At 37.7% G+C, this 13,174-nt stretch overlaps 1 protein-coding gene across 1 annotated transcript in view; it reads left to right on the forward strand.

Moving 5' to 3' along the window:
- The window catches only part of USP13 (ubiquitin specific peptidase 13), a 342,814-nt gene that overhangs the window by 259,474 nt on the left and 70,166 nt on the right, over positions 1-13,174 (forward strand). The window contains exons 14-16 of the mRNA XM_053710167.1: positions 531-619; positions 1,077-1,199; positions 10,691-10,717. Of these exons, the coding sequence (XP_053566142.1) occupies positions 531-619; positions 1,077-1,199; positions 10,691-10,717 (239 nt within the window). The remainder of the gene's footprint in view (positions 1-530; positions 620-1,076; positions 1,200-10,690; positions 10,718-13,174) is intronic.

The following is a 13,174-nucleotide window of genomic DNA, read 5'->3' on the forward strand; positions in this document are numbered from 1 at the left end:
ATATTTAATGTTTGAAAATTATATATATGTTTTGTCCAAAGTTTGAATCCTTAAGATTTCTATGTTTTCAAGGAGCACAAGTTTTTTAAGAAACTTTGTTTTGTCTGGGCAGGATGCGTATGTAGCTCCGCAGGGGGCAATTTGCACCTAGATGAGATGAGCTACATCTTTTGACAATGGTTGTATATTCCATTATCCTTACAGATGGAGCGACTGGTTTTTCAGATAGGATTTTTTTTTATTTTCACAGGCCTCCTTTGAAATGGATACTTGGGGCTTTTGATCTGATAGGAACTTTAACTTCACATCTTAGGCATGAAATCTTTGAAAGCAATTCCTTTGTTCTCAGATGTTCTGTTAATCAGGAAAAAGGGGGGTTGGTTTGTTATGGCTATAGCCCACACAATTCATGTCAAATTTGATGTTAACTAAAATGGAATATCAAATCATGTAGTATATCTTTAGTTTATTTCATGTTACTCACAGATACCCTGACAATTATATAAATTCAAAATGTGTTTATTACCCAGGACATCTCGATTTTCTTCATTCCCTGAATATTTGGTAGTCCAGATAAAGAAGTTCACATTTGGCCTTGACTGGGTACCTAAAAAACTTGGTAAGTATTTATTATGCATTAAAAGTGCATTAAGCTTATAGTATATGTCAGAAATTAAGCACTGAATTGCAAAAGAAACCCAACAGTTCTAAAAAAGCCTGGTGGAATGCATGTTCTTTGCGTCCTTTGCTTTACATATGTAAATTAGCTTATGCTTTCAACTAACCAATCACTGTGTGTAGAATGTTGCAGTATCTTGTAAATTTCACAATACTTAAGTATGATGGACACACTCCAGCCCTTTCGAGGGAGTGGAACAAGTACACTTTTTCACAGGTATTTTACAGCAAAAATAGGCAAAATAAATAAATAAAATATATTGTGGTGATCTTTTAAAGGTTAATAAATTTAAGTTAATGTCCCTAAATTGTGGTATGCCTTCCATACAAATTAAAGAGTCTATGAAACCATAGGTTTTGTTGGACTGCTATATGGCTATTTTTTTGTTGTTTTATAGATGTGTCTATTGATATGCCTGATCTTCTTGACATAAACCATCTCAGAGCAACAGGTCTGCAGCCTGGAGAAGACGAACTACCAGATATTGCTCCACCTATTGTCATTCCAGATGACCCAAAAGGTATTTATTATAAGTATACAACAACAAAAAGGTAACAGAAAACATATTTCACAATTGTGTACATTGTAAAGAAACAATAAAAACCCATATGAGAATCGGAGTCCAGAGTATGATAAAAGGGACCAGCCCTGCAAGGATACAGTGGAAGTCAAGAGCAGCATGCTCAAACGACCGTCAACAAGCTGCCTATTGAGCTTGCAATTTTGTCTTAATATCATAATGGTATCTTTCCGGTTGTAAGAGTTCTATGACTCTCAACTTCCTGGGTTTTCAGTTTCTTGGGATGACTCATTTTGGATCTGTTAAGCATGATAAATTGGTATTTTTTTTTAGCTTTATATAGCAATTTTGGGAATCTATAATACAACATAATGCTAGGTTCAGGGGCAATAGGCATATCCAGCACACTACTTGTGTCTTCAATATAATTTTGGGCCGTTCTACTTCACCTCCACAGCCCCTCCAGCAAGAACAAAGAAAGTTAAGTATGCTAGGAGTCAAGTAGCATCTGCCCAGAAATTTAAAGTGTGTTTCTTTCATGTAATTGGCAAAAGTCCATGAGCTAGTGACGTATGGGATATGCAATCCTACCAGGAGGGGCAAAGTTTCCCAAACCTCAAAATGCCTATAAATACACCCCTCACCACACCCACAATTCAGTTTTACAAACTTTGCCTCCTATGGAGGTGGTGAAGTAAGTTTGTGCTAAAATTTCTACGTTGATATGCGCTTCTCAGCATTTTGAAGCTTGATTCCTCTCAGAGTACAGTGTATGTCAGAGGGATGTGAAGGGAGTATGACCTATTGAATGCATTGGTTTTCCTCACAGGGATCTATTTCATAGGTTCTCTGTTATCGGTCGTAGAGATTCATCTCCTACCTCCCATTTCAGATCGACGATATACTCTCATATTCCATTAACTCTACTGATAACTGTTTCAGTACTGGTTTGGCTATCTGCTATATGTGGATGGGTGTCTTTTGGTAAGTATGTTTTCATTACTTAAGACACTCTCAGCTATGGTTTGGCACTTTATGTATTTATATAAAGTTCTAAATATATGTATTGTTCTTATATTTAACATGATTCAGGTTTTCAGTATATTTCCTTTTTGAAGACTGTCAGTTTCATATTTGGGAAATGCTTTTTTATGAAAAATGTATTTCTTACCTGGGGTATAGTCTCTTTTTTTTAATTGACTGTCTTTTAAATTTGCGGGAAGAATTAGGCTTGCGAGGGCGCAAAATGGCAGAGTTTATTGCGTCATTCTTGGCGCGAAGTTACGTTCATTGATGCAAATTCGTAATTTCAGGTGTCTTAGTTGATGCCGAGTTCTTTCACAAGGTTGCGTCATCTATGACGTGAGTATGTCGTTTCCGGACGTTTTTGGCACCAAAAATATTTTTCTGTTTGTTGTGCGTCATACTTGGCGCCAAATATTTTCATTGTTTAAGACCATTTTTCTATTTGCCTCCTGCCTTTTTTCTATGTCAGAGGGCTATTCTGTTAGCATTTTTTATATATACGGAAATAGATCATTTTGCTTTATATGTTGTTTTTTTCTCTTATATTTGCAAGATGTCTCAATCTAATCCTGTCTCAGAAATCACTGATGGAACCCTGCGGCCTGATAACAGTTCTACCAAAGCTAAGTGCATTTGTTGTAAACTTGTGGGGGTTATACCTCCAGCTGGGGTTTGTGGTTGTCATGATAAACTTTTACATGCAGAGAATGTATCAATCAGTAGTAGTTCATTACCTGTTGCTGTTCCCTCAACATCTAATGCACAAGATATACCTGTAAATTTAAAAGAATTTATTTCTGATTCTATTCAGAAGGCTTTGTCTGCCATTCTGACATTCAAATAAACGTAAAAGGTCTTTTAAAACTTCTCATAAGGTTGATGAAATTTCAAATGACCAGCAACATACTGAATTATCCTTCTCTGACGGGGATCTATCTGATTCAGAAGATCCTGCCTCAGATATTGACACTGACAAATCCTCTTATTTATTTAAAATGGAGTATATTCGTTCTTTGTTAAAATAAGTGTTGATTACATTAGATATGGAGGAAACTAGTCCTCTTGATATTAAAACTAGTAAACGTTTAAATTCTGTTTATAAACCTCCTGTGGTTATTCCAGAGGTTTTTCCAGTTCCTGATGCTATTTCTGATATGATTTCTAAGGAAAGGAATAGGCCTTGTACTTCTTTTATTCCTTCTTCGAGGTTTAAAAATTGTATCCTTTGCCAGCAGTTAGATTGGAGTTTTGGGAAACGATCCCCAAAGTTGATGGGGCTATCTCTACTCTTGCTAAACTTACTACTATTCCTACGGAAGATAGTACTTCTTTTAAAGATCCTTTAGATAGGAAACTTGAATCTCATCTAAGGAAAGCTTATTTATATTCAGGTCATCTTCTTAGGTGTGCAATTTATTTGGCTGATGGGGCAGCAGCTTCAACTTTTTGGTTGGAAACTTTAGCGCAACAAGTATCAGATCATGATTTGTCTAGCATTGTTAAGTTGATTCAACATGCTAATAATTTAATTTGTGATGCCATTTTTTATATTATCAAAATTGATGTTAAATTTATGTCTTTAGCTATTTTAGCTAGAAGAGCTTTGTGGCTCAAATCTTGGAATGCTGATATGACTTCTAAGTCCAGATTGCTATCTCTTTCTTTCCAAGGTAATAAATTAGTTGGTTCTCAGTTGGATTCAATAATTTCAACTGTCACTGGAGGGAAGGGTGTTTTTTTGCCTCAGGATAAAAGACCTAAGGCTAAATCTAAAGCTTCTAATCATTTTCGTTCCTTTCGACAAAATAAGGAACAGAAACCTAATCCTTCCCCCAAGGAAATTCAAATTGGAATAAATCCAAGCCATTTAAGAGATCAAAACCAGCCCCCAAGTTCGCATGAAGGTGCGGCCCTCATTCCAGCTCAGCTGGTAGGAGGCAGATTAAAAATTTTCAAAGATGTTTGGATCAATTCGGTCCAAAATCATTGTATTCAGAGTATAGTCTCTCAGGAGTACAGAATAGGATTTAGAATAAGACCGCCTGTGAGAAGATTTTTTCTCTCACGCATTCCAGCAAACCCAGTAAAGGCTCGGGCTTTCCTGAAGTGTGTTTCAGACCTGGAGTTATCAGGGGTAATCATGCCAGTTCCATTTCAGGAACATGGTCTGGGGTTTTATTCAAATCTATTCATTGCCCCAAAGAAAGAATTCATTCAGACCAGTTTTGGATCTAAAGATTTTGAATTTGTACCAACTTTCAAAATGGTGACTATAAGGACTATTATGCCTTTTGTTCAGCAAGGGCATTATATGTCCACACTAGACTTACAGGATGCATATCTTCATATTCCGATTCATCCAGATCACTATCAGTTCCTAAGATTCTCTTTTCTAGACAAGCATTGCTCTTCCTTTTGGCCTAGTGACAGCTCCAATAATCTTTTCAAAGGTTTTAGGTGCCCTACTCTCTGTAATCAGAGAGCGGGTTATTGCGGTATTTCCTTATTTGGACGATATTTTGGTACTCGCTCAGTCTTTACGTTCTGCAGAATCTCACACAAATCAACTAGTGTTGTTTCCTCAAAGACATGGTTGGAGGATCAATTTACCAAAAAGTTCTTTGGTTCCTCAGACAATGGTAACCTTTGTAGGTTTCCAGATAGATTCAGTGTCCATGACTTTGTCTCTAACAGACAAGAGACGTTTGAAATTGGTTGCTGCCTGTCGGAACCTTCAGTCTCAGTCATTCCCTTCAGTAGCTATGTGCATGGAAGTTATAGGTCTCATGACTGCAGCATCGGACGCGATCCCCTTTGCTCGTTTTCATATGAGACCTCTCCAGCTTTGTATGCTGAACCAATGGTGCAGGGATTATACAAGGATATCACAATTAAATTCCTTAAATCCCAAGTTCGACTTTCTATGACTTGGTGGTTAGATCACCATCGTATAATTTTAGGGGCCTCGTTCGTTCGTCCAACCTGGACTGTGATCACAACAGATGCGAGTCTTTCAGGTTGGAGAGCTGTTTGGGGATCTCTGACAGCACAAGGGGTTTGGAAATCTCAAGAGGCGAGATTATCAATCAATATTTTGGAACTCTGTGCGATTTTCAGAGATCTTCAGTCTTGGCCTCTGTTGAAGAGAGAACCGTTCATTTCTTTTCAGACAGACAATATCACAACTGTGGCATATGTCAATCATCAGGGTGGGACTCACAGTCCTCAAGCTATGAAAGAAGTATCTCGGATACTTGTTTGGGCGGAATTGAGCTCCTGTCTAATTTCTGTGGTTCATATCCCAGGTATAGACAATTGGGAAGTGGATTACCTCAGTCATCAGACTTTACATCCGGGAGAATGGTCTCTCCACCTAGATGTGTTTTCTCAAATTGTTCAGATGTGGGGGCTTCCAGAAATAGATCTGATGGCATCTCATCTAAACAAAAAACTTCCCAGGTACCTGTCCAGGTCCAGGGATCCTCAGGCGGAAGAAGTGGATGCATTGACACTTCCTTGGTGTTATCAACCTGCTTATATTTTCCCGCCTCTAGTTCTTCTTCCAAGAGTGATCTCCAAAATCATCATGGAGCAATCGTTTGTGCTGTTGGTGGCTCCAGCATGGCCTCACAGGTTTTGGTATGTGGATCTTGTTCGGATGTCCAGCTGCCAACCTTTGGCCACTTCCATTAAGGCCAGACTTTCTATCTCAAGGTCCGTTTTTCCATCAGGATGTCAAATCATTAAATTTGAAGGTATGCAAATTGAACGCTTAGTGCTTAGTCATAGAGGTTTCTCTGACTCAGTGATTAATACTATGTTGTAGGCTCGTAAATCTGTTTCTAGAAAGATTTATTATCGAGTTTGGAAGACTTACATTTCATGGTGTTCTTCTCATAAATTCTCTTGGCAATCTTTTCAAATTCCTAGAATTTTACAATTTCTTCAGGATGGTTTGGATAAAGGTTTGTCTGCAAGTTCCTTGAAAGGACAAATCATCTCTTTCTGTTTTATTTCATAGAAAGATTGCTAAACTTCCTGATATTCATTGTTTTGTGCAGGCTTTGGTTCGTATCAAGCCTGTCATTAAATCAATCTCTCCTCCTTGGAGTTTTAATTTGGTCTTGAAGGCTTTACAGGCTCCTCCATTTGAGCCTATGCATTCTTTAGACATTAAACTACTTTTATTGGAAAGTGTTGTTTCTTTTGGCAATCTCTTCTGCTAGAAGAGTTTCTGAATTATCCGCTCTCTCTTGTGAATCTCCTTTTCTGATTTTTCATCAGGATAAGGCAGTTTTGCAGACTTCATTTAAATTCCTACCTAAGGTTGTAAATTCTAACAACATTAATAGAGAAATTGTTGTCCCTTCTTTGTGTCCTTATCCTAAGAATTCTTTGGAAAGATCTTTACATTCTTTGGATGTGGTAAGAGCTTTGAAATATTATGTTGAAGCTTCTAAAGATTTGTTATCTTTTCTGGTTCCAGGAAAGGTCAGAAGGCTTCTGCCGTTTTCTTGGCCTCGTGGTTAAAATTTTTGATTCATCAAGCCTATTTGGAGTCGGGTCAAGCCCGCCTCAGAGAATTACAGCTCATTCTACTAGATCAGTTTCCACTTCCTGGGCTTTTAAGAATAAAGCTTCAGTTTACATATTGTGCAATTATCCTAATATCAAACTACCTGCTTTAAATACTTGAAGAAAACTGGCATCGTTAGTCCCACGACATCCACAGCTGATGACATCATCACTGGCCAACTCCACGTGACGCGTCACCAGCCGTGGGCGTGTGTTGTCAGTTGCTAAGTTAACCAATATACAAAACACTGTAGCAACATAGTCGATGTGAAAAATGATGATCGGTCAGTGTCAAAGCATATCTAATCAGTATACCCATTAGCATAGATAGATAATATGTAACAGAAATTCTCAGATGTAGGTAATAACCAATTTATAATGCTACTTAGAGGATCTTACAGCCCCCTGACTAGTAGCGGCTCAAGCTAAATCCAGATAAATAAATTTTAGTATTGTTAATCTATTCAGTGGCACTTTTCAATATGAGCAGTATAAATTCATTCCCATATGAAGAAAATATAGCAGCTGTGAGACTGCGCGACCATGTACATAAAAAATATATATTGTATATATTTGTATATACGTACAAATATTTAAAATCAAGAACTAGATAAACTACAAAAATAAAGTGAAGTACTATATGTATTACACAGACCTTATGTAAGCTACTTAGTACATATATTCTTTAGTGTCAGTCAAAATATTATCCTCATAGGGTCCTCTCTCAGGACATATATCAGGTCATATCCAGCAAGATACCTTATCTTCAATAGAAAGGTCCAAAGTCCAAAAAGGTATTACGCCCCCTTGGTACCAATGTGTCCATTATATGTATCCATTTGGTCTCAAGTTGTAGAAACTTTTTTACTCTGTTACCTTAAAAATAATAATAATAAAAAATAATAATAATTATTAGTATTTTTTTTTTTTCTATAAAAATGAATTAGTATTAGATATTTCAGGATGTTTGACTGGGAATGGCTCAAAAGTGTATATACAGTATATTTGTCTATTTATGTATGTATATGTGCATCGTGACTTATCCCTTTTAAACCCATATTAAACCTTTTTTAAACATAACTTTCAACTTTTAATATAAACGATGTTTAGCGCGGCCGGGATATCTATTGAACGTATAGGTGCGCTAACGGGATGTCAGCCGTGCTAAACATTCTCTGGTTATTCTTCTTTACCATGATCATGTAATATCAATTTGTTTATTGATAGCTCACCATGCACTGTTAACAGAGCTCCACTTGTAATCTGGATATCTGTTGTTTGTATAGACAACACCTATATACTGGACCCATTAAAGGGACATGAAATACAAAATTTTTCTTTCATGATTCATATAGAAGAAGCAATTTTAAATATCTTTCCAAATTACTTCTATAATCTAATTTACTTAATTCTCTTGGTATCCTTTGTGAAAAGCATACCTAAGTAGGCTCAATAGCAGCAATGCACTTCTGGGGGCTAGCTGATTGGTGGCTGACCATTGGCATTGGCTCACATATGCAGCGTCGCCCGCAAATCACACGGACGGATGTAGCAATCACATAAGCGGCACCGCATACAAATGCGGTGTGTATATTTTATACGTCGGCCGCTATTTTTACCCCCATAAACTAACATAGAACCAGTGTCGCAAGTCGTAAGTCGGTATCACATATTCAGCTCAAGTATTTACGAGGCGAAAATGGAGAAATTTTACTCCATATTCACCTCACCTCACATAGGCAGGCACAGCAAGCCTTGCGCTGAGTATATGAGCACCGTAACTCCCTGGAAGTCTTAAACACCTAACACATGCACAATATGTACTTCTCAACCGCTATCCCCCCACTGCAATAACTAATAAACATATTAACCCCTAATCCGCAACCCCCAAATTGCAAAGTATCTAATTACACTATTAACCCCTAATCTGCCAACCCCCACAACGCAATCTACCTATTAAAACTATTAACCCCTAATCCACCAACCCCCCACAGCGCAATCTACCTATTAACACTATAAACCCCTAATCTGCCAACCCCCCACAACGCAATCTACCTAATTTACCTATTAACCCCTAAACTGCCACCCCCCACAACGCAAAGTATTAATCTAATCACTAAGCCCCCTAACCGAACACCTGCTATATTATCACCAATTAACTTTGATTACATAAAATTAAAAAGTCTACCTTTAAAAATTAATAAAAAATTACCAAAAAGAAAAAGTCCTATCTTTACATAAAAAAACACCTACATTTACATAAAAATGAAACAACCTAAGATTAAATTAAAAATCTAATATTACAAAAAAATTAAAAAAATCTAAGATTACAGAAAAAAATAAACGAAATTATCCAAAATAAAAAATGTCATCCAAATCTAATAACCCTATAAAAACAAAAAAGCCACCCCAAAATAAAAATACCCGTAAACTCACACTAAACTACCAATAGCCCTTAAAATGGGCTTTTATAGGGCATTGCCATGATGGCGGATTATGGGTTAATAGCTTAATTAGGTAGATTGTGCGTTGTGGGGGGTTGGCGGATTAGGGGTTAATAGTTTTAATAGGTCGTTTGCATTGTGGGGGATGGTGGTTTAGGGGTTAATGCATTTATTAGCTAGTTTGCGATGTGGGGTTTGGCAGATTAGGGGTTAATAGTTTAAATAGGTAGATTGCATTCTGGGTGGATGGCGGTTTAGAGGTTAATACATTTTATTATTATTTGCTGTGTGCGTGGATGACGGATATAGGGGTTTTGACGCGCCGGGTTAATTTTTTGGAGGCGAAATTGACTTTTTATGGGCGATTTAAAAAAAAAATGTTTTTGCTTAGGCGCCAGCAGTTCATATACTGCCGTAAGTCACTGGTGACTCCAGAAATGTCTATTTCCGCACATTTCTGTACCTCGCCAGTATATGATCTGCCGGCGGCATATATGTGATTCACCTGATGTGCGAGGTGAATTTACAGGTGGCATGGGTTTCGGCAGTTGCGCTAAAACCTACGCTGTATTTGTAATCTTGCCCTTGGTGTGTTCAGCTAGCGCTCCGTAGTGCACTGCTGTTTCTTCCTCAAATAATACAAAGAGAAGGAAGAAAATTTGATAATAGAAGTAAATTGGAAAGTTGTTTAAAATGGTTTGCTCTATGGAAGAAAAAATTGGGGTTTTATGTCCCTTTTAAGCATTTCCCCTGGCTTCAATCAGTATGTTACAACAGCAAAGCAACAAGTCCTAGTACCTTGCCTACTTCAGAGACATTCATAGATATGTCATGTATTAGGCCAAGCTATTCAATTACATGTTATGCATTATTCCTTCTTTTTGACTGCGCATTTCACTTTATGAAATTAGACATGCGCTTGGATAATGGTCACTTTGTCCAGTACTGATTGGAGGTTTTACGTGATACTGCATAGTGGTGCCCTCGTATCCCACTGTCATGCGTTGGCTTTTGCTTGAACAGTGCAACCAGGAGAGAAAAGAACGTAGCACACATTTATTTGCTCAGCCCTGCGCCCTCCGTCTTTTGTTCCCACTGAAGAATGTCTCTTCCTCTCTCTCTCTAGGTTTGGGCCTGATTCAATGTCATTATTGCAAATGATTATAGCATAAATAATGTCTTAGGGTCATTCTATCATAGCACTTTAATTAAAAAGTGTTCTGCAACAGTTTATTCATTTTGGTTCCACATTTAAATTTTCAGTTTTTTTTTATTACAATATGATTATGAAAAGATTTTTTTTTATACATTTAAAAACTTTTTTTATTAAATATATTGATTGAATTAAGTTTATAAAAATGTAATTGTATTAGATAAATCTAATAAATTTTAAACATCATTGAGTTAATGTCTTTGATCAAAGTGTTTTTTCTTTGTATCTTTCAGATCGTTTGAGGAATCATTTCATGGAGCGTATGTATCTAAATTTAATCTTTTCCTTCCTATATTACAGCCCATTAACCTATCAACTACTTTTCATTCAATTTAAATAAAACTTGTCTTCTGCATTTCCATCTACCGTGAAGTATATTGTTGTGCAATTACATAGCATGTGTTATGTATATAATCACTATTGCCTAGATTTAGAGTTCTGCATTAGCCGTCAAAAGCAGCGTTAAGGGGTCCTAACGCTGCTTTTGGCCGCCCGCTGGTATTTAGAGTCAGGCAGGAAAGGGTCTAACGCTCATTTTCAAGCCGCGACTTTTCCATACCGCAGATCCCCTTACGCCAATTGCGTATCCTATCTTTTCAATGGGATCTTCTTAACGCCGGTATTTAGAGTCTTGGCTGAAGTGAGCGTTACACCTCTATTGACAAGACTCCTACCGCCCATGGAAAGGCTGTAGTTAAGAGCTTTCTGGGCTAACTACTCTTAACTACAGTGCTCTAAAGTACAGCCAACTACAGCCAATCAGATTTTTCCTAACTTAATTCCGATTGGCTGATAGAATCCTATCAGCCAATCGGAATTCGAGGGACGCCATCTTGGATGACGTCATTTAAAGGAACCTTCATTCGGCAAGTAGGCGTCGGTTGAAGAGGATGGATCCGCGTCGGCTGGAAGAAGATGGCTCCGCTCCGCTCCAGATGGATGAAGATAGAAGATGCCGCTTGGATGAAGATGTCTGCCGGTCCGGATGTCCTCTTCTGCCCGGATAGAATGAAGACTTCTGCCGGTCTGGATGTCCTCTTCTGCCCGGATAGGATGAAGACTTCGGCCCGGCTGGGTGAAAACGACTCAAGGTAGGGAGATCTTCAGGGGGTAGTGTTAGATTTATTTAAGGGGGGTTTGGGTTAGAGTATGGGTATGTGGGTGGTGGGTTTTAATGTTGGGGGGTTGTATTTTTTTTTACAGGCAAAAGAGCTGATTACTTTTGGGCATGCCCCACAAAAAGCCCTTTTAAGGGCTGGTAAAAGAGCTGATTACTTTTTAATTTAGAATAGGGTAGGGACCTTTATTATTTTGGGGAGCTTTTTTATTTTATTAGGGGGCTTAGAGTAGGTGTAATTAGCCTAATATTCTTGTAATCTTTTTTTATTTTTTGTAATTTAGTGTTTTTTTTTTTTTGTAATTTAGTTTAGTTTATTTAATTGTAGGTAATTGTAGGTAATTTATTTAATTAATTTATTGATAGTGTAGTGTTAGGTTTAATTGTAACTTAGGTTAGGATTTATTTTACAGGTAATTTTGTAATTATTTTAACTAGGTAGCTATTAAATAGTAAATAACTATTTAATAGCTATTGTACCTAGTTAAAATAAATACAAAGTTGCCTGTAAAATCAATATAAATCCTAAAATAGCTACAATATAATTATTTGTTATATTGTAGCTATATTAGGGTTTATTTTACAGGTAAGTATTTAGTTTCAAATAGGAATACTTTAGTTAATAAGAGTTAATTTATTTCGTTAGATTAAAATTATATTTAACTTAGGGGGGTGTTAGGGTTAGGGTTAGACTTTGCTTTAGGGGTTAATACATTTATTAGAGTAGCGGCGAGGTCCGGTCGGCAGATTAGGGGTGAATACTTGAAGTTAGGCGGCGGCGACGTTGGGGGGGCAGATTAGGGGTTAATACTATTTATTATAGGGTTTGCGAGGCAGGAGTGCAGCGGTTTAGGGGTTAATACATTTATTATAGTGGCGGCGAGGTCCGGTCGGCAGATTAGGGGTTAATAAGTGTAGGTAAGGTAGCGGCGACGTTGGAGGGGACAGATTAGGGGTTAATAAATATAATATAGGTGTCGGCGATGTTAGGGACAGCAGATTAGGGGTTCATAGGGATAATGTAGCTTGCGGTGGTGTACGGAGAGGCAGATTAGGGGTTAATAATATACAGCAGGTGTCAGTGATAGCAGGGACGGCAGATTAGGGGTTAATAAGTGTAAGGTTAGGGGTGTTTAGACTCGGGGTACATGTTAGAGTGTTAGGTGCAGACTTAGAAAGTGTTTCCCCATAGGAAACAATGGGGCTGCGTTGTGAGCTTAACGCTGCTTTTTTGCAGGTGTTAGGTTTTTTTCATCCCAAACTGCCCCATTGTTTCCTATGGGGGAATCGTGCACGAGCACGTTTTGCCAGCTTACCGCTATCGTAAGCAACGCTGGTATTGAGGGTTGAAGTGGCGGTAAATTCGTCTCAACACACCCTTTTTGGAGCCTAACGCAGCCCCTCAGACAACTCTAAATACCAGCGTTGTCTTAAGGGTGCGTTGGGAAAAAAAGCTGCATTAGTTACGCGGGTCTTTACCGACAAAACTTTAAATCTAGCCGTATGTAACTGTGAAGCCATTTTTAAAAATACAAATAAAAGCAAAAATTGCATTAAATTGATGTAACTTTAGGACCCACAAAGGTTGATCCTAAGCTTT

This window comes from Bombina bombina, chromosome 4, assembly GCF_027579735.1.
Source record: "Bombina bombina isolate aBomBom1 chromosome 4, aBomBom1.pri, whole genome shotgun sequence".
In the NCBI taxonomy this organism is placed as follows: Eukaryota; Metazoa; Chordata; class Amphibia; order Anura; family Bombinatoridae; genus Bombina; species Bombina bombina.